Genomic DNA, 26,360 nt, shown 5'->3' with positions numbered 1-26,360 from the left:
GTCATGAGGTCTCACTTATGCACGCCGCACCGTCTGAGGAATGTCGCCGTGAATGTTGAGGCGGGGAATCGTCCGGCGAGCGCCCGCCTCCTCATTAGGCCCACAACACATAACAAGGCGGGTGTTTACCCACCTGCGGCGTGCAGGAAGTCCTTGTACAGGGTGAACGTCATGAGGGGGTCGGGAAGTTCTCGGAGCCAACGCTTCACCAGGCCCGTGATGGTGTGGATGGGGTAGTTCTCCAAAGACGCCTCCTCGGGATCTGAGAAGGACAGAAGAGGGACACAGGACATACACCACTTTAAATTCAACTTTTTTTTTAAATTTTTTAAAACAGCGCCGACTTGTGAAGCAATCCATAACGCGTGTTAAACTGTTGCTAAGTTGTAATCAAGTCTAATCTGAAGTTGCTTTCTGCTTCTACAATAACAGTGTAAAAACAGTGTAAAAAAATAGCCATCACAATTTAGGCTGTTATTAGTTTTACAAGTTTATTTTAAAGTGTGATATGTATTTCTTTCCCCTCTTTTCAGATGCTTTGTATTCCTACGTCTTCACACTCCGGACCGTTCCCGTTTCTCACTAATATGGCATTGGTACAGAGCGGCAGCATTACTCGTCTCCAGTATCTGGTGGAGCTCCCTGGCGCGACACGCTGAGCCAGACTTGCGATAGATTCCCTCAGAGTAGAGGCCGTGCATCTCCACGTGCATCAGCAGCATCTCCACCACCTTGGGCACCGGCTGGGCGTCGCTGGTGAGGACACACACGCGCACCCCGAAGTGGAGCGAGCCCGGCAGGCTGTCGTCCTGTCAGACACACACACACACACACACACACACACACACACACACACACACACACACACACACACACACACACACACACACACACACACACACACACACACACACACACACACACACACACACACACACACAGCAGAATGTGTGATTTTTAACAACTAGAGGGAGTACTAGTTTATCGATATTAGACTCAAACTTGAATACTTCATCTCTTGGGATCTTTATCTCGTAGAACAGTTACTCCATTGTTGACTCCAGTTCTAGCCCTTTCTTTGTCCGACACTCTTTCAGATAAAGATGAGGGATTCTCTGTTGCACACTTCAAAGCTCTGTTTTCTACATCGCGTTTCCCAATGAAGCCTGCCAAACAACTTCTTCCGCAGAAAACAGCTGACGCTCACCGAGATAGCCGGGGAGCTGGATTTACGACATGCTCACCGAGTTACACAACACATAACGTTAAAAATGTGAAAAATGTGTCACATTGATTTTTGCACCTCTAAGTGGGGCATATAGCGTGATAGATAACTAATTTTTCAATGAATTTGTATCCAAGGTAAATAAATATATATTGTATATATATTCCTACCTTTCTCGCACACCGCGTCAGGCAGTCTGTGATGACTTTGCTCAGACACTTCTTGTGGCATATTAACTTGCAAGCTGAAATTGGGGGGGGGGTTGGAGGGTGAGGTCAAAAACAGCTGCACAGAATGCGGGGGGGCACCGACTCGATCACGGTTTGGTGGTGTGTCACCGCAAGTCCTGCTCACCGCTGCACATGTAGGCTTTTTCCATTCCCCAAATGAAGGAGCCGCACAGGTCGCATGACTGCATGATGTTCACCTGGTAGGTGCTGAACATATGATCCAGAGGGTTGTCCATCTGTACAGACAACAACAACAACAAAAATAACAAAAAAAAAATCGGCTCAAATGACAGCAATCGTTCGCCTGAGTTCTTAGGGTCGGGTAAAAAATTTTTGGGTCCCGGTTAAACTTACGCATTTTTCTCTTTTCCTCCTTTTCTTGGTTTTCTTGGTGGACTGAAATAAATTGAAAGGGGTTGAGGCTAAATAACAATCTTTCTTAGTGTTTCAAAACAGTTAAGTGCGGATTTGAGAAAAGATTAATTCTGATATATTTATAACCTATTCAAATATATATTTATTTTTTCATTGAAAATATATCAATCAAATATCAATATACCAAGGTTGAGAATGTACTGGACTTGAAATACTTGAATCATAAAGTTTTCAATAGTTCCAATGAGTGAAATGGAAATTAAATGGAAAATAAGAAAATAAATATATATATATATATTTTCAACTTGATACTGCCACTGTACATGCGGTATGTGATAAGTAGATGGCGTTACTCTTATTTACCTTGACCGGGTCAGCCTCCCCTCGTTTTAACTCCCTCCGGATGAAGCCGTCAAGCACCGACTGGAACAGGTTGACCACCAGCGCCACCTCCGTCTTCTCGTTGGAGCCTGCGAGGCTGCTCACCTTGTTCTCGTAGCCTTTCATCAGGTCTTTGTAGCAGATCTGGGGCTTCTGTTGGTCATAAATCGGCTTTGTAACCATAATCTGATATATTTATATTTGGGGATATGCAATGTTGTGCCTGCTACCTGACAAATAATATAATTAAAAAGTGACATCTTGAAAGGTGTAAAATAAAATAAAAAATTAAAAAATTAAAAAATTGCTGATAATAGCGAAAGTATCCCTGATAGGAAATCAAAATCAAATAAACTAGGTAGATATCATAATTGTAAAATATGTGATTTTAATTATTTACATTGACTATTTCACCTCTTTGGATGATGTGAAAAAGAGGGACATTCACTTTCAGATGCACACATTTAATGAATCCTCCTTGTTCTTTTTGTTTGTTTGGTTTTTTCAAGAAAAGCTTGTTGAATCCTGATCAATGCATCCAACAGGATCAAATGGCGTGGTTAAGACTTAACTGGTCACAAAACAAAGTTCATCGACAAGTTATGTGAAAACCTTTCAGACTGACCAGGACGGAGTACATGCTTTTTATGGTGTCTCTGAACTCCTTGGTGGCCATGAGGAAGACGTGCTCCGTGTCAGACAGATCTTTCATCCTGGTGTGCAGATCGTTCACCTGGAGATAAAAATGCAAAAATACACAATGTGGTGTAGTTAAGCTAGAGAAACGACCGTGACTTTCTCATTTAATATTTCTGCAAAACGAGACGATCAGGGATTCAGAGGTGTTAGCATTTTGTCAGCCAAAGATTCAGTGCTGAAAAGGGTTGCATGACTCTGCATGAAAAGGGTTGTTTGAAACCAATATTCATGGAGATCCTCTCAGATCGCAACCGACAACCTGAACTTCAACATCATATAAGCTGTTTGATTGTTAACTGAAACATTAAACAGAAAATGTGTCACTGTCCAATGACTTCTGATCAGCACTCTCTATTCCTTCAGGTAAAATGATACATTTGTGTGTGTTTCTCAAACTGCACACACGTCACCTCTAACCAAATGTTTAAAAATGACTGAGTCATAATCACTAATTATCCAATTCCCACTGCAATTGTCTGACCTGATTGCCCAGGAACTCGTCTAGATTGCGCAGCTCCTTGCCGTCGGTGATCTCCCGGTCCAGCGACGCGTTCCAGTGCTCGGCCCGCGTGGCCCGGCTGATCCGCACCGTGGGGTGCTGCTTGGTCCTGCCGCTGCTGGGCTGCGGGGAGTAGGAACCCAGAGGGGCTGCGGGGGACGGAGGGAGACCATGTCCATCTGAGCAATACATCAGGGGATGCGATCGCGATATCTCTCTCTCTCTCTCTCTCTCTCTCTCTCTCTCTCTCTCTCTCTCTCTCTCTCTCTCTCTCTCTCTCTCTCTCTCTCTCTCTCTCTCTCTCTCTCTCTCTCTCTCTCTCTCTCTCTCTCTCTCTCTCTCTCTCTCTCTCTCTCTCTCTCTCTCTCTCTCTCTCTCTCTCTCTCTCTCTCCACTAGATGGCAGTAAAATAAATGGTACAGATAATTTCACAACATGTAACATATTTAGAGGTATTTTCTAGCACCATCCAGATAAATACGCTGAGGGTGATATATTCACAGGATAGATGTCCTACCGTCTTTGTCCAACAAAATCTGTGAATCTCGAGTAGCCCGCTTCTTCATGAACCTACTAAAAAAGCCGAGCCTAAGGGACGTACAAAATCTTGTTAATATAGAACACATAACAAAAAAAAAAAAAAATACTTGAGCTTAAAATCATAGGTATTTTTTTTTAATTGACAGAAGGAAAGGAAATGACCACCCAGTAGTCGGCTGTGACCGCGAGCGACCGGAACCCTCGTTGGTCACCTGAACAGGAAGGCTGAACCTCGACCCGTCGGGTTCTGCCAGCACCTGGAATACGACAAACCAAACACACACAGAGATTAGGTGAGCGCCACAAACTAGTATCAGGGAGTTTGAGTCGAAAACACACCGAAAAAACATCCCTTTGATAGGACCGCATCTCAAGTTAACAGGGTAAGTTGCACTTCCCTGACCTGTTCCCCTCGGAGAAACCAAAACCCACACAGCTCTCCCTCCACCAAACAGGACCACATGTCAGAAGGTCGACAGAAAGCTTCACCGTTTACTGCTGCATCATGCAAAGCTATAGTCCCATAGCGCTCACACCTCACCATACATGAACCATTGACCCCCCCCCCTTGCTAAATTAAATAAAACTTTCTATAAAGTAAAACCAGGATTATTTCCTATGTGCAGCTCAATACCTATTGGAATTATCCAGAATAATGAAGCTTTATGTTAGTCAGAAATATAAAGTTAACCCATACGTATCCACTGTTTCACATGAGAAATGATTCAACTTCAACAACGTTATGAGTAAATAACTAGATTAGAAGCAAAAAATGTGCCAGGAATAAAAAAAAACAAAAAAAAAAAAAACAAGGACTATTTTTGAGGTGGCCAAAAGCACAATGACAAAGCCTCCTCTGTCGTCTTTCACTACTACACTAATTCGGGGAAAAGCTTAAACTCACTGAGGTTCTACCTGTCCCTAATGCTCCTTAAACTACTTCGGACGAGCTGATAAAAGGTCAGAAACGAGCTATGTAGAAATAATATGAGAGGTGACTTCATTCTTTGAACGTTTTGTTTATGCGGCTCTGGTTCCTCCGGGAAGCTGCAAAGGGCCTTCATTCATCCATGCAAGGCGTGCATGCACGGCCCCGCGTGCAGAGGGCAGCGTACAGCGCTTCCAGAGAAGCTTCTCCACCACACCTCCGCTGTCCGGTACCTTGAACTCATGCCTGTGCGCCACAGCCCGGACATCCACGCTACTGGCCGAGCCCTTCAGCTGGGGGCTGATGGGGGGGAGGGGGTAGCTCCAGAACTCGCTCTCCTTGGAGCCCGCCAAGTTAAACATCAGCCCGCTGCGGGCGTACGCTAAGCGACGCCGGCGCGGAGGCCTCTTGCGGGAACGCAACCTGACCTGATTGGACCGGGAGAGGTCGTGAGGCAAAAAAAACAAAAAACCAGCAGATCCTGTTTCGTTCAAAGGTTGCGGGAAGCCTCCGTTCATCTGCTCGTCGTCATAAGGATGAAGGTTTACATTTCATAATAGGACTAGCTTAATAACAAAACATAAAATAAGATATATAATAAAAGATCTTTACAACTCCTATTGCTTCGATTTCTCAAATTAAATACCACCATAATCTCATATTAATTTAAATATTTAATTTCTGTATGACATTTTTATAATGCACTATCAGGCGCTATATGGAAAAAATTGGCGGAAATAACCATTATGTGTAAAGTGTCAATGTATGGATATAGAAGTGAATTATCGGCCTAAAATAAAACAAGAAGAGCCAAAGCTGAAAAAAATAGCCAAATAAATCGAATCGTTAGATCCTTCCCAATACCCAGCCCTACTGTGTAATATTAAGAATTTTACATGAATAAACCATAAAAAAAAGTTCAAGTTCAAGTTCCACATGGCAGATATGAGGTACATTAAAAAACTACATCATCTTTTACCCACAACTGTTCACAAAAGGTGATTTTAAGAGAAGGATCAACACTACTTTCTAACAGTAGCTAAAAAAAGAAAAGCAAGGAGGGTAAGTGGGATACCTCGGTGGTAGAAGGGGAGCTATCGGAGCCTGAGGAGCTGAGCTTTGATAGTTCGTCAACAGACATGGACTTCCCCTTGTTCCTGTATCGCAGAGTGGAGGTAGAGGTGGAGCTTTTGGAGCTCATCAACGTTAACATACATGAATAAATCACCACATGAGTTGCAACGGGGACCTACTGGAATCCGTCCTTTTGTCGGTTCCTCGGACGCCGGTTCTCCGGACTGGAGTCGTTCGCCTGCTCTCCCTCGCTCCTCCTCTCCCTCCACTTGTTCCCCATCTCCCTAATGGTGTCGGTGTTGTTGTAGCGCTGCAGGGAGCTGCTGTTCTCCCCGCCGCCACCGTGTTTGGGGTCCATCGGCAGGGAGAGGGGTCGGTTGAGGGGTGGCGGGGACTCCCGGCCCTCCCGCTCGCTCCATTTCTCCCCACCTCGGGGGTCCTGGTCCTGGTCTAATCTGTGGGGTTTGGGCTTCTGGGTCTGCTGGTTCCGACTGGGAATGAGCTCCACACCCTGCTGCCGCTTCAGCTCCTTCCGCTCGACACTGCACAAGACAGTAAGTAAATAAATCGATATACTGTACATGAATAAATAGTAGGGGTATGTTTTTAAAGGTCATTGGTACAGTGGGATAATCAAACAGAATATTAAAATCTTCTTTGACTGTGGCAACTAAGGTTTGATTGTTGATATGGCTTTAAAAACACCTCAGACATACAACACTATGAGTTTTTGCTTGACATGACATCCACCGATTTAAGGTTGTTAAAACAACACTATGTAACTTTTTTACCTTCAAATAACAGCTTCAAAATCAGTTTGATGGTACACTGATGGAGGTTTACATTAAAAGAGGAAAGGAGACATGGAGACATGGAGATTTCCATTGATTCCACAACAGCTGAAGCTGTGGCACAGCTTCCATTTCATCCTTAAAGTTCAGGCTCTATCGTTATTATTTCTGAACTTTTTTTCACAGACGTGACAACAAACCAGGCTGCAAGGACTCCATTTAAGTTCCAAAACTGTTGTTGGCGGTGTGTCACGGCGTCTAGCGGCGTACCTCTGGCGTCCCGGGCCGCCCCTGGGCGTCTTCTGGGCGTGGTCCTGCTCGCTTGGATCTTTCCTTCTCTTCTGCGACGTGCGCCAAGCTGTCTGGATCACCATGGCCGCTCTGCTTTGGTTGGTTTCATAAAATCCACGCCAGGACCTCTAAAACACAAGACACAAGCTTCAGCGACTCTGCCCTGTACTGGTATTTTTAAAACTGTGTATAATTTTAACTACAACATATATTTTTTTACCTCTACTGTCTTGTTCAAGAGAAAATTGATGGTAGTTCTTAAGGAATTAGATGACTATTAGATGAAAAAGCCTATTTTACTTTGTTTGGTTTAAAAGGTGGGGTTATGGATTTGTTTATAATAATATTAATTTCATTAAGCATGTTCTTTCCAACATATACAGAAAATGTCCAATCTGTATTATCAAATAGTATTATTGTTTTTTTTAATCTTCTCATCATTTATTTATATTACAAAATTGACCTCCGAATCACTTTTCTCGGCATAATTGTTTCATTAGGTTTCGACAACTGAAGCAAAAACGTGAAAATCTGAAACGTCACAATTCATATAATAAATGAATATATATAAAAATATATAATATATACAATATGTGCCCATTAGATTCTGTTATTCTTCCTTTTTATTTGAACCTCTGGGGGACGACCATCCAAAGCAGTGGAGAGTGCGGGAGAGAGGTGAAGAAGAGAGTACAGGCAGGGTAGAGTGGGTGGAGAAGAGTGTCTGGAGTGATCTGTGACAGAAGGATTGCAGCAAGAGTGAAGGGGAAGGTCTACAGGACGGTAGTGAGACCAGCTATGTCTCACGGTTTAGAGGCGGTGGCACGGACAAAAAGGCAGGAGGCTGAACTGGAGGCGGCAGAGTCGAGGATGTTGAGATTTTCATTGGGAGTGATGAGGATGGACAGGATTAAGAACGAGCGCATTAGAGGGACGGCTCAAGTTGGACAGTTCGGTGGAAAAGTGAGAGAGGCCAGATTGAGATGGTTTGGACACCTGTGTAGGAGAGAGGAGAGTCACATTGGGAGAAGGATGCTGAGGATGGAGCTGCCAGGCAAGAGGAAGAGAGGAAGTCCAAAGAGAAGGTTTATGGATGTGGTGCGGGAGGATGTGCAGGCGGTCGGTGTAAGGGAGGAAGATGCGCAGAGCAGAAGGTGTTGGAGGCGGATGATCCGCTGTGGCGACCCCTAACGGGAGCAGCCCGAGGCAGAAGAAGATTTGAACCCCTCAGGCTCCCACTACCTGTATGATCCTGGCAGCGTCCTTCTTTTGCAGGAAGTGGGTCCTGATGAGGCAGCACCGGAACCAGCGCTGCAGGATGACGATGTGACGCATCACTTCCTTGTTCAGGGTGTCTTGGAGGCGCTGTCGCTCCCTCTCCTTCAGGAACACCTGGGTGGCGGCGGAAACAAGAGAAGAAACCCCTTTTATAAAGGAGGCCACGGCACAAATTCGGCGTCAAACGCTTTCATGGCAAACAGATCAAACTGCAGGTCCCGGCACTGCCACGTGTGTTCTGAACACTGAGACGTGCAGGATGGATACGTGCTCTGCGTCATCGCTTATAAACAAACTGGAAAGACGAACGCCCGCGGTACCTTGGTTTTCCCTATTTGATAGGTGTTCCGGTCGAGACCCGTCTTCTGCAGAAGTTCAGTGATGTCTTCCGGCGCGCCACGAGCCCCCTTCGGCAGCAGGATTCTGAACTTCGTCACAAACTCCTTTGTTGTGAAAAACATTTTTTTTTTTTTACCAACGGGTGCTTGATCTATGTTTCTTTACATCCCGCTGTGTTCTGAAGTCAGTTCCCCACCTTGAACGTGAACTTTGCACCAAAGCCAGCCTGCTGGATGCGGACCACCTCCACCAAGCCGGTGGACTTGATTTGCTGCAGCACCAGATCGGCGTCAAAGTGCATCTGCTTCTGTAAATACCACGTTGATTGGGTTATAACGTAATGGTTGCATGAGCACCACTTCACTGCTTTAAAACCACAAAAGGATCTTAAGTTGATTTTTAGGGTAGTACGGCTGGGCGATTAATCAGATTCTCCATTATGATTTTGGCTTCCAACGAGTATTAAAACAAGATCATCGAGATAAAACATTTTTTTTGCGTCGCAAACGGTGCTCTCCCTTTGTCTTGTGTTATAAATCCAGCGCATCCCTTTCCTTTACAGCGGTGCGCTTTCGCCCCTCCCCAAACTCTCAGTCAGCCCTGACGCGGCGGGTCTTCCTCAACACCAACAACATCAACAACACCAACAACACCAACAACATCAACAACACCAGCTTGAACCCGACCTCCTCCCAACCTGAACCTGGCGCAAAAGGAGGGTGATTAAAGAAACAATCTGTGATTTTCAGTGACGTCTGGTCTGACACGGTCGGAGAGAGTCCCTCGATCCGCTCCAAACGTCCCGTATCATGGCAGAGCGACGATTCGGGACCTTTTCGGACTGTTCTGAGACGGCAACGCTGGATATATTATTTATTTAATTGTATATAATATATATTTATTTCTTAGATTTTTATTTTATTTATCTCTGTTTCACAGTTGAATTATATTTAAAGTTCAAGATTTTTTTTTTTTGGTTTAATAAATGCATGATGTTTCCAAAGTCAATGAATAATTGCGTTAAATAATCGTGATTGGTCAATATTGACCAAAATAATCGTGAATATGATTTCGGCCATGATGGAGCAGCCATATTAAGTAGTTTTTTAAAATTGTCATTCCTGTTGGCTCTAATATTTAGTGGTATTTTGGAGAACTGGGATTCTAACTATCAATATTGGAGTGGTAATCTGTGGGACTATTCTGTTTTGAAGTATATATGATATATATAATATTTGATACTTTATTTAGCTGATACTTTATAAGAAATAGCCATTTAATGTGTTCGCTTTATGTGTGTGCTTCTCTGATACTGTTTTTACATCATAATTAGCAGGTCTACCTGGTTTTTTAAATGCGTAAAACAAACAGTAGAGGAGACAGCAACTCAAACAAACAACGTAAAACTGTAACGTCTCATCACCCAGCGAGACTTGGTTCCCTTCATTCCTACCAAAGAGCACTTCAAAAGAATCGGATCGTTCGTGTATCTATACTGGACCGCTGGATCAGTGCGCACCGTTCCTTCAGCGGTGGTGGAGCAGAGAGGCTCCTCCGGTTCGGAAACCGGCTTGGGGCAGTGCTGAGTGGCTCGGAGCATGGGGGTTCTCAGTTGAGGTCCCTTCAGAGCGTTCCCCACATTCAAAACATTTCATGGTCTCACACACACACACACACACACACACACACACACACACACACACACACACACACACACACACACACACACACACACACACACACACACACACACACACACACACACACACACACGATCATATTTTACCTTTGCAGCATTGGAGTGGATGCATCGGATGAAGAATGGCTCAGCTTTCCCAATGGTGTCCAGCAGCTTGCTGAATGAAGCCTGTGAAAGACAAATAAGTCAAACTAAGAATGGCAGCACCTGGAAATATTTATTTATTTCACCAGTGAAATAAACAAATAATCTCCAAGTTTTATTTTTACGAAATTGACAAAATATAAAAATAAAAATACTTAAGAAGGTACTATGAAGGGAACATATGACGTATCACCAAAAGTATCTAGAAATACTACATAGATAAAAAAACATCATGACAATTTTTTATGCCAAGTCCAAAAATTGAAATATAACTTTACATTTGGCCTAAACCCCATTTCACATCAGCGTCAGGTCGCGCACAGCTCTCAGATTGAGGATTTGTCAATTCACACTGAGTCCTTCTTCACTCCGTCTACGACGCAGTGCTGAAAGCAGCACTCTCCAGACTTTCTACCCAAACTACAAACTGTGGAATGTATAAACCTTTAATGAGTAAGTGAATCTTTGCTTTTGTTTTCAAACCTCTGCTTTTCATTTCAATTGTTTGTGGAGTCTGCTTATTAGTGTATGGATTGGATTAGTTGGTGGGTTTAGTTAGTTATTTATATTTCACACAGCAGCTTCTGTCTTGAATACAACACGTTTTAACAATGAAATGAGTAATAATCTATAAATAGATTGCGCCATTTAACAGGAAGAAGGCGGGGCCGGTTCTTCTCCGTGGGTCTGAAAGAGAAGGCAGAGGGGGCAGCGGTGGTTCATCCCATTAACCAGAGGAGGACGATGCGAGGAGATTTTCACAATCTATATATGTGTATTTATTGAGCTGCATCTGTAATAAAGTGTTTGCTGATTATATTTTGTCAGTTACTTTATTTTAAATGTTTCATATATTATCAGTTATTTGTGGTTCGATTATTAAATTAAGAAAAACATACAATGGATCTAGTATTTTTGTACATTTGTTAAAAAAAAAACATTAGCAGCTTAATAATATCTTATACATTTTTTTTTTTACAGATTTCTCTCCTACAAAAACCTATTGCTTGACAAGTCAGTTTGATTAGAGCTCACACTTAGAGTGGTTGACTCCAAGCAGCAGGAAGACCTTCCCCCTTTGTGTTCTCCGTCCCCCCAGACCAATAAAGTTAATTCATTGAGAATGAAGTAAAATCTTTTCCTGGGCTGAACTTTTTTCTCCTGCTGGAATGTTGTTTTCTTTACTTAGAGGTTTAATATTGTGGGGGAAAATGCATTAGTTTGTGAATTTAACTTAGACGTGCTTAATTTAACTTGCTGATGTGCGGTCATAACCACGTTATGACCGCACATCAGCGATTCAATGTATGTGGTTGATGCATAACCAGGCTTGGCAAAATATTGAAATATTTAATATGATATGAAATAATAATAATATGAAATATTTTCACTAAATACATCTTTTGAATGGACCTCTTGAAATACACACGTGCAGCCCGGAAAAATAGAGCCGAGGTGTAAAAAGGTGTGAGGGGCCTTGGACCTCGTAGTTGCGCGCCTGACGGAGCCGGTGTGAATTGCAACACTGATTAACATGGCAGCGTATCTGAAGCGTCGACGCGGCGCTGACATGACGCTTTTGGTGTGAAATGGGGGTTAACCAGAACCCTATCATAAGTACCTCAGGTTCCTGTGAACACACTCCATCTTTCTCCAAATTCCTTTCCATTTTTCCATTACATTCATGCTTTGCGCTTGGTACAGACCTGAAACTGAGCATTTAAACTGGGGGGTTTCAGCCTGCGGTGGTGGGCAGCCGTGGCCGTTCGGTTGTGCGAGGTGAGAGCCACGATGTGCTTAAGAGAATGCGTGTCGACGAGATTCTAGGAGCAGAAAAATATCACTGGGTGGGACACACCAACGCCGGAAAATGTAAACAACTGCAACACAAACACCGTGTAGGCTGGTGGCGGCGCTGACGGAATGCGAGGAAGCTGAACAATGCGGTGCCGAGGCCGTTGCGGCACGAACCTTTGGAATGAGCTGCTTCTGGCGACTGCCTCGGTTATTTCTACGGGGGGGAACCGACACACAGCGAGTCAAGTCAAAAGCCATGAACTCCACGGAAAACCAAAAAGTGCACGCGCCCAGGCTCGGGCAGAGCGGAGGTGAGAGTGCAAAGCCGACACAGACCAAGCGCATTCAGGCAAACGGCTCCCTCACCTCCTCTTTTCATAGTTGGCGAAGATGTCTTCGAACACGTCAAGAGGATGCTCGTCGGAGCGGTCGAAGGAGAAATCCAGTGTCTGGTTGTAGCTGTGAATGCGGGAGGTGCTTCATTGAAACAAAACAGGTCGGCTGAAAAGACTGTACATTTAGTCCCACCAAAGGGAAATACACTGTAAGTGGGATATCATCGTCATTTATTTGAAAAAAGCAGAGTTTTTATTCACATTATTAATGTTAACATTATTTCTCCTGAGGTCTCCTTTTCGAGGAAGGCCTGGCACAGACAGCAACACAGATATAAGAAATGACATTTTATTTATTTACTTATTTTTTAAAAGGTACAGAATAAGAGGCAGTAGAATATGCATTCTAAAAATCAACTCTTATATTTGACAATGAAATTTCCACGGCCTTCAAATGCTGTTTTTAAACCCCTCAAAAGGGTTTGTGTTTTGTGAGTTCCAGATTAAAGGGGCGGACGACACAAAGGCACTCTGTACAGACTGAGGGAGCAGCCAATATACGAAATGCGAACACGGTGGATAATAAACAAGGTTGTGGGAAACGCACACACATAAATAGGGAGGACGAATTAAAATAATGATCCTTTTCGCGTATCGTTCACTGTGATCAGCTATACACTCAGCTTAATTCTTTGCCGTTAGATCTTGAATTCATAAGCAGATATCCTGATATTAAGCCATGCTGTGTATATTCCCTGTCGGCCTAAAAAATAAAAAGCCCCGGGAGACGTGGTGTGGGATTTTAAAATGTTAGTCCTGCCGCTCCTACCTGGACAGCCTGCCCATGCCGGTGCTGGATCCTCTCATCTCTCTCATGGATTTAAAGGAGCTGCGTCTGACTGCTGATAACATGACAATTCAACTCATTAAAGCTTGTTAAAATTTGTAAACAAAATATATACATCTTTTTTTTTTTTTTGAAGGAGACCGACAAGGTTCCCTACCGGCCTCAGCCCTCTTGCGCCCCATGGTGTTGAAGATGGCGAGGATGCGCACGGTGGCTCGGAGGATTCCCCAGCGGAACACGGCAACCGGACTGGACGCCACCAGCTGGCGCAGGAAGGCCCGCTCGCTGCCCCGCAGCATGGACACCACGTCGGGGCGCATGCGGGCCGTGTTCTTCTTCAGGAAATCCTGAAGGGACCAGGAGAAACGCACTGAAACAAAATGCTGTGTTTTTGTTCCGGCACAGAACAAACACGAACCTCCAATGATGAATGATCCATCCACTGACGGGTTTTGCAGTTAAATCCTGACAAGAGTTCAACAAATTTTCAAACCAATTGAACATTTTTAAACCAATTGAACAAATTATAAAAATATATCACTCAATTAGATATAAATGTCAGTCTTAGAACTGTCCCATGAACCTGTGTGCACATCAAGTGACCCCCAGGTTGAGAAAGTCTGGCCCTGTTCAATTGCACTTGATGTTAAAGGTTGGATGATGGAAGAGCACCAATACCCATTATTTCCCAAAAAAAGGATTACTTTCACTGCAGTTACAGTCGATTATAAATATTCCGGATTAATCGAAGCAGTGGAATTATTTTTCACTTCCTTGTTGGACGAAAATAAATCTCCCACCGTAATCTGATATTTGACCCTCCCGGCAAAGTGCTGGATCACAAAGGCCGGCTCTTTCACAGCGGTGGCGACAAAGAGCGGGTTGCTCTCATGATACAGCTTCAGCTTCTCCAACAAGGTGTCGTCTGAGGCCTGAGGGAGGCTGCGGACGGCCACGAGAACATACATTTCAGCGTCTCGTGACTTTCGAGAAATCGTCGCGTTGAGATCAGCTGCACCCGCATCTGTCTTCTTAATTTAAATGTCACTTATAAAATGAATTGATGAAAAATGTCAAAAGGTCATGACCTCATATAAATGACACAAGTCTAGAATGATGATGTCTTAATTTCTGCTAACACGATGCATTGCAAAACAGTTAGGCTTTGTCTTGACCTTTGTGAGGGGGGTGGTATACATCAGGACAACCTATTTGGGGATATATTATGGAGATATTTGGGACGCTGGGGAGATCCCTACTTGCTCTCCTCATCCAACAGGTGAAAGACTCCGGTAGGTTTTCCGCTGAGCATGTCTAGGCAGCCCGTGTTGTCGGTGTAGTCGATGGTCTGCCACCTGATGCCTTCTGCCACGTACTCCTCCTGGAACGTAGAATACACACAGAAACTTTGAAAATTTAGCTATGCATACAAAATGAATCAAATAGTAATTTAATCAGGTGGAGGAGTACAGGGCAATAATGACAACTTAATATTAATACACAGTAAAAAAAAAAAAGAAATTTAAGAATTAACGCCATGGATTTATGCCATACATATGACGCTCCGTTACTCAATGTTAAATGTCATCATTTATTTTGGGAAATCCTTGTCGGAAGGAGTTGACTTGCCTGCGTCTGCTTGAAGACGTGCTGGATGAAGTGATGTTGGAGTTTCTCGCTGGCGAAGTTGATGCAAAACTGCTCGAAGCTGTTCGTCTGAAGGTTCTGGAATCCAAAGATGTCCAGGACACCGATGGACAGACACTAAAAGCAGCAAAAGCGCAGAAAACCCCCCGAAAAAGAGTTAAGCGCAACCGCTCCTATTCCTAACATATTCCTGGAAGTGGAAAATATTGTCCATCAACCTTTCAAAAGTAGGAAATAATTCGAAATAATTCAGAAACCTAATGTATTACGACTCACGGACACGGAGTCCTTTGCGTCTCGGCGGTTGAGCAGCGCGTGGTTGATGTGCAGGACGATCCAGTCGAATAGAGCGCCGTACAGGGACATGGCCATGGAGTCCCGCGCTTTGGAGGCCTGCGCGGGCGCACAATAACGTTGACAAGGCATTGAATTTCACTCATGAACATTTAAAGTTCGGCTGCATCTCAGGTAAATACATCCAAGGCTCTCCACCTCTGTCACGGTGTAGCGAGAAGCTGCCGAGCCGTTAGAAGCCACCGTCTTCCTGTTGGTCAGGGTGTGCACAAGCGGCTCCCTTTTCACCTGTTGAAGGAGGGACCGGAAATTTGACTTGCACTTTTTTCCCCAACCTATACACAAATTCTGTGTAGAGGTTGGGAATAAAACGATATTTCAGCATTCCAACTTATTATTTTATTTATATTAAAGCAACAGGGTCAGCTTGGATACATACCTTGAGCAGACTGGACAGCGCGGACAAGACATCGGCGGGTCCAACGTCCAGCGCCTGACCGTCCTCTGATGAGGAGTACGTCACATTACCCAGATACAAAATGGCCGACAGGATGGAGAAGATCCTGCATGTATAATATTTATTTATTTTTTATTAAAGGAATGTCGCTTGTTTTATTATCATTATATTTGATTTCCTTCTATTAATGTAAAGCAATATTATTATTATTATTATTATTATTATTATTATAATAATAATATATATTCTATATATCAGCACTTCAAGCTGCATGTTGTTTATGAAAGTTGCTTAGGTTATTATTATATATTATCATTATTGTGTTAAATTATTAAAAAATATATATATGAATTATTATTATTATAGGTTTTACAATGGTTTCATAACACATAATGACTGCAGTAACAGGTGAGAATCTGCAGCCCGGTGCTCATGCGCATGTCCTGCCCTGAGGCCCCGAGGCGCTCTCTGAAACGTTTGCTCACATTTTTCCCTCCGCTCGTCGTGACAAGCTCTGGCTTGAAACCGTCACCAGATGAGAGGGTAGAAAATCCTGGCTATCGCAATATTTCCCTTAATTCCACATCGCCTCGCTGGCTTCCCAGGTGTGACTGGACACCCCGCTTCAAACAAGTGGGAACCACCGGAGCACTGTGGAAAGGGTTTCTCCAACTGGTGTTGGACAATGGCACGGTCTGGGACGATTTATCAAGCCCGGAGATAGCACTGCAGATTAACTCTCAGAGTTAACAACGTGCTTTCCAAACACTTACGGAGATTGCAGAACATTACAAGGACTTATTGCCATTTTTATTTATAGATCAATTATGACCCTTGTTAAATATCTGCAGGCCAAAAATATCTCATATAGAACACACCTCTGTTGTCTTCCATTCTATTTAAGTTCGACCTGCTGGACTTGTGTTTTTACATTGAAAAAAAAAAAAAAAAAAAAAAAAAAAAAAAAAATGAATAAATGAAATCCGTACTGTTTCTTGGTGGAGGCCAGGAAGCCAACCATCTCCATGGCTTGATGGAGCCTCTTGTACTGGTGTTGGAGCTTCTCTTCATCGTCTAAACAGAAATCTTCCTACAGAGAGAAAAACATGGAGGTTTGTTTGACTACATAGCTGTAGCCCGGCCAGCGTGGTGACGGATTTCTGTCTATACGAACGCCACCAGTTATAGTTTTAATAAACTACAGAGAATAGGGGGGCTTAGGGACACCCACATTATTGGCAGCCGGGCTTTACTTTGACTCCTCTGAGGAAATTGGCCCTGAATTCCAGTGGACTTAGAGGAGAGAGCATACCTGCTTGAGGTAGAGGTATTCTTGTGGACGTAAAAGCTGGAACTCCTTTTGCTCCTCTTTGGACGCTCCGGCAAGCAGATAGTAGAAAACGTGAAAGTTCCTGGGGAGGTTCAAAGGTCACCGACAAGACCGTGGTTAAAAAATAATCAAACGAGATAACACGTGAGTTTCATTCCAACAGAGATCGTTTGGCAACTGTGGTTTGGTCACACTGGCCTGGAGGCATAAACCAACGTACAGTATAGTAATATTGAAGGTGGTAACGGCTGCCTCTCTTTCTCAACAGCACACGTCAAGATTTCCAAACGCTGATATGTGACGTCTTACAGGACCAGACGAAGAACTCAGGAAGCGACCAGAGAAACAGAAAGGCGTCTTTATCTTATCGAGTCAAAGGTGAGCGGTGGCTTCTCCTTGTTCGTACCTCTCGCTCTCATCTCTGAACACCAGGCGCCCCTCCTCCAGCAGGTGCTTCTCGATCACTGCCCTGCCAAGAAAAGGAGAGGGGGCAAGAGAAACATCAGAAAGGAACCAAAAGACGAAGGAGAGGAAAGACGATCTAAGTTTGTATTGTTCTTACTATGAGCAGAATAGATCGTTTAGGGGCAATGACTAATTCCTCAACTAAAAAAAAAGCACCCCCCTGCATGTTGACATTGCTTGACGGAGACTTTTTGGGGGGGCGGGGTTTCCTGGGCGTACAGTAACTGAGAAAACAAGGTAGCGCTGCCTCACCCTCTGATGACGCCACTCTCCAGGTAGTTGAGCTTCATGAAGTTCCCGAAGCGGCTGGAGTTGTTGTTCTGCGCCGTCTTGGCGTTGCCGAAAGCCTGTTTAGAGGGAAGACGCATTGGTCTCCGTGACAACAAACTGCACTCATTTTGCCGTTCGGTAGAAGAGCACTTTCAGCTAAATAAAACCTCAACGATCACAGCATCTGTCTATTATTAGAAGTCTTTATGAGGTAAGAACAGGGTGCGAAGATGACTAACCGAGCCACTAGTGACCTTAATCCCACGCATCCTTCCTATCGTCATCCCTCAAAGATCACTTTCATCGTATATGGGACAAAAAATCTGTTGTTTATTGTTTGTGCTTCAGACTGTAATATAAACTATGGGTTTATAAATCGACTCACTGAAATCAGCACAGAGCGTGCACGGAGGACACTGACGTCCTTAAGTATTTTCAGTGGCCCAAAAAAAAAAAAAAAAAAAAAAAAAAAAAAGAAGGGCGGTCTGATCTTCACCAACCAGCTGCATTGACTGAGCGGGGACTGTGAAACAACGGCCATTTTCAACTATTCAGGAATCGAGCCACACCCCCCTCCCCATCCCCACTCCGTGATATTTTTTTCTTTATTTTCCAGTGGGTGGGGTGAGGCACCAATCCGCGGCTGAAGTTACTCTTTAAGCGCAACTTGTTAAAAATGGTTGTGATGTTTTAAATTATTAATTATTATTATGACCGGTGCAACAATTATTTTTATCAACCTGTGCACGTGTCTACGTTTTTCAACTCCAGCTATGTAAATTGGACCATCCTGTTCCATCAACTCCACCCGGGCAACTCCAGCAGTTACAGTTAAGCCGTTTGGAAGGCAGCTAGTTGGTCCTGAAGACTGATTTTGGACCAGTCCCTCTCTTACCTATGGGACCGAACCCTCCCCCAGAGGAGAAATCTATTCTAACTGAGCTACCGTCGGTTATCGGCTGAGACCGACTGCCTCAATAAAGGGTTGTGTCCCGACAGGCCGAGGCGAGGACCGCTGGGCCTGCACGCGGAACCGATCCTATCAGCGGCTGCTTCTGGAATGTTCCTCACACAGCACACCTTCTTAAAACTAGAATTACCGCAGTGTGGGCCTCCACCAACCAGTGAAGTTGCAGTTTAGATCCATGTCTGTCCAGGCTCATAATATATGGAGTGAAGATTTTGAAGACATTTAATAAAAGGTATTCAGTGAGTCTTTTGGCGAAATGGAAGTTATCACTATTTACATGTATGATATATAGAGACTATTTTTAAAGAGGACTGATGGAGAGCTTCGTCACATGGTTCAAGGACAATCACTTCTGAGTCCAAGTGGACGTTTGTGCCAGATGAGGCACAAACCCCTCCAGCTGTTAGTGAGATATCACGTTCATGAGAATGGGACGGACGGATGTACGTGCGTACGGACAACCCGAAAACATAATGCCTCTGGCTACGGCTGTCTCCGGCGCGGTGGCATAAAAAAATAAAATAAAAAAAAAAGGTGGGATCTCAAGAGGCGTCCATTTTGAGAGCCATGAATCTAAAGCCCCTCTCCCACATGGAATCCATAACATTGCTGGATAAAAATTATACGGTGCTATACGAAAGGTTCCGTATAGAGTCTGTTCCCACATGGGTGACTGTTATGGATACAGTACGTAATGGGTTAGGGTTAGTACGTCATGTTCCGTAGATGCGATCGTTTGGACAGTCTTTCAGCCACGGATGTACAACCTGAATCGGTTTGTTTTTTTCCCCCCGTGGCTCTCAGAGACCAGCGCTTTGCTTCCCGTCGCCCAGCCCCCAAACAAAGCAAGCAAAACGCGCCCCAATCGCCCCCTCTACACACCCCTCCTCAGGATGACGGCCGCCTATCTTTCCTGTAGGAAGAGCTGAGCAGGTCTGACCCGCTTCCACCCCCCGCGCTGCCGGCGATTAGTCGAATATTCGCGTTGGACAGCCGAAAGATAAAGGTACTGCCCTAATCATTTTCAACCTGTCCTACACTCTCTGCCTCCGGAGAAGGAACCTTCTCCACCCGTTCTCCCTCCCCCTGTCTGCCCGCTCCTCCGGCTCTGCGCTCTGGTGCAGCTCTATAAGACACGTCTAGGGTCTAAGCGGAATTTTTAAGAAGAAAAATTATACAATTTTGGAATATAAAGACCTGTCTCCGTAGAGACTGGATATATAATAATAGAATTAATAATAAATATTTGTTAAAAACCTACTATTTGTGCTTTATTTGCATTCGGCTCCACCAATAATTGGCAATGTTACAGCGTCCATTCTCACACACTACCCATTCACAGCCGTACCGGCATTTTCCCTGAAACGCTACCGGGTCGAGAGTGGGAAAATTTACGGAACGACTTTTACCGAACATTAACACCGGATCCTTTTCCCACATGACGCAAATACAGAACATTGCCAGTAGATTTACGGCTTTCGGTTCAAGTGGGAAAGGGGCCAAAGTAACATCCTCAGAGTTGACTGGGGTAGAGTGAAGATGCACAGATGGTGGAAAGACGGTTAGCATGAGTAGGTCTGTTTAAAGTTAAAAGATAGGAGCTGCTGCCAAGCCTCTGGTGGAAATAAAGACAGACAGAAAAGTGGGGGGGAGAGAGAGAGAGAGAGAGAGAGAGAGAGAGAGAGAGAGAGAGAGAGAGAGAGAGAGAGAGAGAGAGAGAGAGAGAGAGAGAGAGAGAGAGAGAGAGAGAGAGAGAGAGAGAGAGAGAGAGAGAGAGAGAGAGAGAGAGAGAGAGAGAGAGAGAGAGAGAGAGCTCAGTGGATGGAACACCTTCAGCACTGCCAGGTGAGCTGCCTGCTCCTGTCCTGACTTGCTCACGTTCTGTGTCTTCACACTCTTTGGGGTTTGCTCCGAGCCAACGCCCTCCACATTCCCCCACTGAAGCAGAGAAACTCCACAAGCTTCCACGTTCCCACAGTGAGGGAAAAAAAAAAAACATCAAAAAAGAAAAAAGAAAACAAAGAGCATACCAAAGTGAGAAGGATACCCTTTCCTTGAGCATAACACCATCATCAGCTCCAGGGCCTGGTGATATACCGCACCAATCATTGTCATGACATGGTTATATTTTCTGACTATCACAGGCTTCTCGAGCAGTTCTAATCAATGCCTCAAGTGAAAAGATCTCATCCAATCACCAACATCCCAAAAATGTCGTCACATTATCGATATCGGGGACGGGGGTATGCATTCATCAAAGGGACGCCCTCCGAGGACTCATGGATCGTGCCGTACATAGACTGCAACATTGAGAGGAGATGCCGCTCTTCAAATCATTTTTGTTTTACTCCGTCCTAAAAGGAACAGCGATCCAGAACGCAGCCGGGCAATCATTAGATATATTCAAATATAACTCCTGTTTTTATTTATTTTTTTTTTTTAATGAAACTGACTCTGATCACGAAAAGATCATGCTTGATCTCCTTACCATTGAAGTACTTTGCTACTACACTGATCATGTTTGTACCTGTTAAATATTTGATAATAAAACAACCTTAAATAAAGTATAATATGAAACTATTTACTTTTTAGGAATCGATTGATGACAGTTACAGGCCAGTGAAAGTGCTTCTGGAAAACAGTTTTCCGAAGGCACTGAACCACCCTGTTTTTTGCAAGACGACTGACTTCCTCTGTTCTTATACGAACTCAATTTTGGGATCATCACGACCACAGTTTCCAAGTGTTCTGGGACAAAAGTACCATCGACGAACCACCAGCACGCGGCTCCCTCCCTGCCTCCGTGCAAGACGCTGAAAGGAACTCTGGTTCTGGTTGGTGGGGGACTTCAGCACCCAATGAAACTGAAGAAAGGTAAAATACCTTTTTAAAACCTGAAAGACCTGTTCACTAAGCCAAAAAAGAAACCATAGCTGGGAAAGAAACGAATGAAAGGAAAGGTGGTTTGGACGGAGAGGATTTGTGATCGCTAACAATGGGGGCACGCGGAATTGAGCGAAAGGTCAAAAACACTCCTCGGCCCGGCCCTCGGAGTTACCGCTCAGGTTGCGGCGAGAGCTGGAATACGACGGGTTATTTTACCAAACAAGACAAACTGATTCATCACACCAAACGGATACAGGCGAATCCGGAAACCGACGACTTCCTCAAGAAGCGAAATCACACTGCGGAAAATCTCCCTCAAACGCCTTAAAATGAAAACCGAAACAGCAGCGAGTGTGAAAAGTTGCGTTCCTCACTGACGCAAACAGGGAACGAAAATTATTTTCTTAAAGTCTCGATTTGAGACTGAAACTGAAGCGTTTCAGCCGTCGGGGGAAATGGACGCCGCCGCCCGATTTAAACATTATCACCGTGCAGGTCCATACATAGATGACATAACTACTGTGAAACTATTCATAATGATACCATGACTATAGCCCATGCAATAGCTTATGAAATACAAATGAATGGGTCTCAGGTTACAAAAAAAATAAAACATACACAAAAGCGAAACTTGATTCCGATATATTTACACACTGTGGAACGCGGAGGCCACGGTGGCCGCTACCCTTCGACATCACTTACACACCCTCCGTCACCCTCCATGTACTGCATGTGTAAAAGGAAGATAGAGCTCTATATAAGTTGTGTTAAATTTAAACAATGAGGTTTTATTCCGAGGGATCCTCTCCATTTCCCTCTCTCCATCTTCAACACATCCTTCGCTTTTCAGAGACTGTAAAAGGAGAGGTGGTGCCGTATTAAGAGCACAGCGGCTCCACGGCATCACAGTAATGTTTGAGATAGACAAGGCGTCCCGGCAGACGGAGGCCTGGGAAACCTTGCTGCGGGAATCCGTGGTTAACAATTCACGTATTCGTCAATGAGTGAATTCGGGGGTCTGCTCAGCCAACAGCCGCTGATCGGCGAGGTTTAACCTTTGTCTGCCTCCACACAGGTACAAAACCCTCACCAATCCTACTGCCTGTAATTCTACTTCTACTGTGAATATGAAGAGGACACAGATGCCAAAAGGATGATTTTTAAATCCTTAAAAAAAAAAGTTTGACTTGAAAAATGGTGAGGAAAACAACTAATTTTCACGACAGCAGGCTCGATGTTTTGTATCCTATTGCTTATGCGCACGACTTATTATCATGACTTATTATGACTTATTACTCGGGATACAACTATGAATTATTTTCATTATCGTTTAATTCGTCGATTATTCTATTCTATTCTTTTATTATTCTCGATTACTGGAAAACATATAGTGAGAGTAAAACAAAGTACAATATGATGATAAATACTCATCAAGTTAAGCTGCACTTAGCAAGCATCTGGAAAAGCGTTCATTTGTTAACCTAGCAGTCTAAAGCCTTTTAATATTTTACGATATATAACTTTTATTTTATCATAATAAGGAACAAAGACTACATCGCTCAACAAATTATTTGATTACTGAAATCTATTTTGGTTGATTTGATGCAAATATGCTTATCAATTATTTGATTTGAATATTTCAATAAAATTATAAATCAAATAAAAAAAATGTATTGACCTAGAAAATGACTGTTCACACAAATAAAATGCAACAGGATCTAACTGTAGGACGCTCTTCACTTCCTAGTGCAAATCCAGTGTTGCAGCAGTGACCTATGACCTCCTAGGGCGACCATGTGTGACTTAGAGCAGTTTTAGGGGCTCGGCCTGTCCCTCTCTGTACCAGCGACCTACCTCCAGCACTGGACTAGCTCCCAGGATGGGCCGCTCCACCCCACTGGAGTAGTGCTTCTGGCTCAGGGTGGTCAGGCAGTGGACCAGGTAGCTGGTGCTCTCAGTCTTCCCCGAGCCGCTCTCCCCGGAGATGACGATGCACTGATTGGCTTGCTTGTTGAGCATGGCGCGGTACGCCACGTCCGCAATGGCAAATATATGTGGACTCAGTTTGCCCAGCGGCTGGTTCTCATACATCTTGACGTACTTTGGGTTGTAGTAAACTGGGAGGAACTTGTAAGGGTTGATGGCGATGAGAATGCTGCGGGCGTAGGTGTAGATCTTCTTCTTGTAAAAGCGCTGCTTCAGGGCCTCCAGGATACTGTCGTCAGTCAGAGCGGGGAGGTTGCAGAGGTCATCGTAGTCCTCGCCCTTGTCGGGAACCTGGGTCTTTCCTCCGCCGCCTCGGTTCTGCAGGATGAAGCAGTAGCCATCGGACTGAGGGTGCCATTTACGGGCCTCCGGGGGCCACAGCAGTAACCTCTCCACAGGACGGTCTCCGGCCTCCAGGGGCCTTTCCTCCCCTCCGCTCTCCCGGAGCTCCCACAGGCTGTAGGCCTGGCTCCCGTCCAGGCCCAGCGTGGCCACGGCGTTCTGGATGACTGTGGCGGTCGTGTGCTCTGCGGTGGCCTGCAGGGTACAGCACGAAGCTGCGGCGTGGGGCAGCCTGGGGTAGATCTGCAGAATGTGAGTCTGGCTGTCCGGACCAGCAGCCCCGGCTCCATCCATAGTGCTCATCCTGGGACACGCGTGCACGCACACACACACACACACACACACACACACACACACACACACACACACACACACACACACACACACACACACACGATTTAGAACATGCCACTGGGAACAAGCATGAGAGAGAACAGAAGAGAAGGAACATAAGAGAACATTAAACGGAAAGGTTTATGGACTTTTATGGAACACAAAATATAAGTTTTCAGTATCCTTCTGTTTCTGGGGCATTTAGGAGTTCGGAAGTTTTATGTGAAAAACAGACATGATATATATATATATATATATATATATAAAATTCTGATTGATACTTTTTATAGGTACAGTATATTACTATACCTACCTTGTTGATGTATGTAACAAATGCTGAAAATGAAATCTTACATTTTAACATTAAAAATGCAAAATGTCACACGTTAATGGTCTGGATAACAGAACTACTGACGCAAAAGTAAGGTGGGTATGAGACTGGAACAAATTACAAATATATATATATATATATATATATATATATATATATATATATATATATAAACATTATACAACAAATAAATCATAAAATCTAAAAAAAATGTAACTTCTTATGATTACAAATATTCCCCTCAGTACATAAACGCAGGTGTCGCCCTAACCCTTTACCTGCAAGGGTGAAATATGGCAGGAATGTCAAGATAAATGTACAAATAACAACAGTAATTATTATTCTAAGAATTCTCACCTGCGATGGAAGAGTGTTCATCTCATTTTTGGAGATAAAAACATCCCGCGGTGATAGGCAGGAATACGCGCACCTCCGCCGCTGTTCCGTCACCAAAATAATAAAAAAATAAAAAAAATAAAAATAAAAATAAAACGGTTGTCCAGGTGAACAGGTGGGGTTGTTATTCCAAACCGCCGCTAAATAAGAGCATTTGCCCACGTCTCAGTCAAATAATTCATGTTTCAATCACAGCAAAATAGCTTCTCACAACAAACAAACACAACTTCCTACATTCCCCCCCGACGCGTTCTCTCCAAGTCAGCTCCTGCCGCCGCCGTCAACCCTGCGTGACGTAAACAAAGGTGACTTCCTGTAAAACAAGTAGTGACAAAGTAAAAGCCCCCCCACCACCACCACCACCACCACCAACCGCCACCATGCGTCTGAACGCCCGCCATGTTGGGGTGGTCAAGATCCACTAGTAAACAAATACGATGTGTGTTGAGAGATGTTTCGTTTTATTTATTAGTTTTATATATATACGATGACCGACAACCAGGCGGCTTTTTTTGTTTTTTTTTAACAATACAACCGCTATAGAAATCGACATTTTGGAGAGACTCACAAAAGCTCCAGTTCGAAATATTTGACACCCCGATGTTGCTTATTCGTAGACGGAAGCCCGCGTCCCAGGGAAAGTTGCGGCTATTCAGGAGGTTCCTGTTTCTAACAAGTAACCAGCGGACGTGTTGACGTCCACGCTTTTATAACGAATTAAATTTATTTTAAAAAATCGGTTCGGAATAAAGGCAGTTACAGTCGATTTTGTAGAGAAGCCTGTATTCGTTTTATAGCGGATCTGGACCGCACCAATACGGTGGACGCGCACGCACACGTAACCCACCACTGAATATTGGTGGGGAAAAAAATCGAGGAGAATTGCACATAGGCTTCGAGAAAATGCTGTGAAACGGATTCACTTTTATAAAATGTATACGATCTTTCTGTAACAAGGTGCCCCTAACTGCTTGTGTGTTCTGGTTTTGACTAAATAAAAATAAAGATAGAGAAAGACCATCTCAGATAATGGTAGATAGGAAGAAGATAAAGCCAAGGGAATTTTTCGTCTGTATGAAAGTCATTCCAAGATATGAAGGTAAAACTGAAAGCAAACTCATATCCAACCTTGAGGCTGTAATACTTTCACTATGTGTGTATTGTGAGCCATACGTACACAC

At 44.0% G+C, this 26,360-nt stretch overlaps 1 protein-coding gene across 1 annotated transcript in view; it reads right to left on the bottom strand.

The window, feature by feature from the left end:
* The window catches only part of LOC307237643 (myosin IXb), a 28,896-nt gene extending 3,492 nt beyond the window's left edge, over nt 1-25,404 (bottom strand). The window contains exons 1-35 of the mRNA XM_080010400.1: nt 25,141-25,404; nt 23,646-24,423; nt 17,918-18,012; nt 17,607-17,669; nt 17,183-17,282; nt 16,860-16,960; nt 15,853-15,976; nt 15,612-15,701; nt 15,396-15,512; nt 15,102-15,236; nt 14,732-14,853; nt 14,273-14,414; nt 13,630-13,819; nt 13,455-13,527; nt 12,657-12,749; nt 12,465-12,504; nt 12,200-12,316; nt 10,437-10,517; nt 8,847-8,957; nt 8,632-8,754; nt 8,276-8,425; nt 7,013-7,161; nt 6,131-6,493; nt 5,953-6,034; nt 5,111-5,305; nt 4,115-4,206; nt 3,927-3,997; nt 3,392-3,558; nt 2,837-2,944; nt 2,194-2,364; nt 1,810-1,851; nt 1,580-1,691; nt 1,396-1,469; nt 617-809; nt 134-262 (exon numbers count right to left, since the gene is read on the bottom strand). Coding sequence (XP_079866526.1) covers nt 134-262; nt 617-809; nt 1,396-1,469; nt 1,580-1,691; nt 1,810-1,851; nt 2,194-2,364; nt 2,837-2,944; nt 3,392-3,558; nt 3,927-3,997; nt 4,115-4,206; nt 5,111-5,305; nt 5,953-6,034; nt 6,131-6,493; nt 7,013-7,161; nt 8,276-8,425; nt 8,632-8,754; nt 8,847-8,957; nt 10,437-10,517; nt 12,200-12,316; nt 12,465-12,504; nt 12,657-12,749; nt 13,455-13,527; nt 13,630-13,819; nt 14,273-14,414; nt 14,732-14,853; nt 15,102-15,236; nt 15,396-15,512; nt 15,612-15,701; nt 15,853-15,976; nt 16,860-16,960; nt 17,183-17,282; nt 17,607-17,669; nt 17,918-18,012; nt 23,646-24,422 — 4,792 coding nt within the window. The 5' untranslated portion in view covers nt 24,423; nt 25,141-25,404. The remainder of the gene's footprint in view (nt 1-133; nt 263-616; nt 810-1,395; nt 1,470-1,579; nt 1,692-1,809; nt 1,852-2,193; nt 2,365-2,836; nt 2,945-3,391; nt 3,559-3,926; nt 3,998-4,114; nt 4,207-5,110; nt 5,306-5,952; nt 6,035-6,130; nt 6,494-7,012; nt 7,162-8,275; nt 8,426-8,631; nt 8,755-8,846; nt 8,958-10,436; nt 10,518-12,199; nt 12,317-12,464; nt 12,505-12,656; nt 12,750-13,454; nt 13,528-13,629; nt 13,820-14,272; nt 14,415-14,731; nt 14,854-15,101; nt 15,237-15,395; nt 15,513-15,611; nt 15,702-15,852; nt 15,977-16,859; nt 16,961-17,182; nt 17,283-17,606; nt 17,670-17,917; nt 18,013-23,645; nt 24,424-25,140) is intronic.
* Between the last annotated feature and the right edge of the window lie 956 nt (nt 25,405-26,360).

This window comes from Zeus faber, assembly GCF_960531495.2.
Source record: "Zeus faber genome assembly, chromosome: 12".
Classification (NCBI taxonomy): Eukaryota; Metazoa; Chordata; class Actinopteri; order Zeiformes; family Zeidae; genus Zeus; species Zeus faber.
This window is presented reverse-complemented; position numbering and strand designations above follow the sequence as displayed.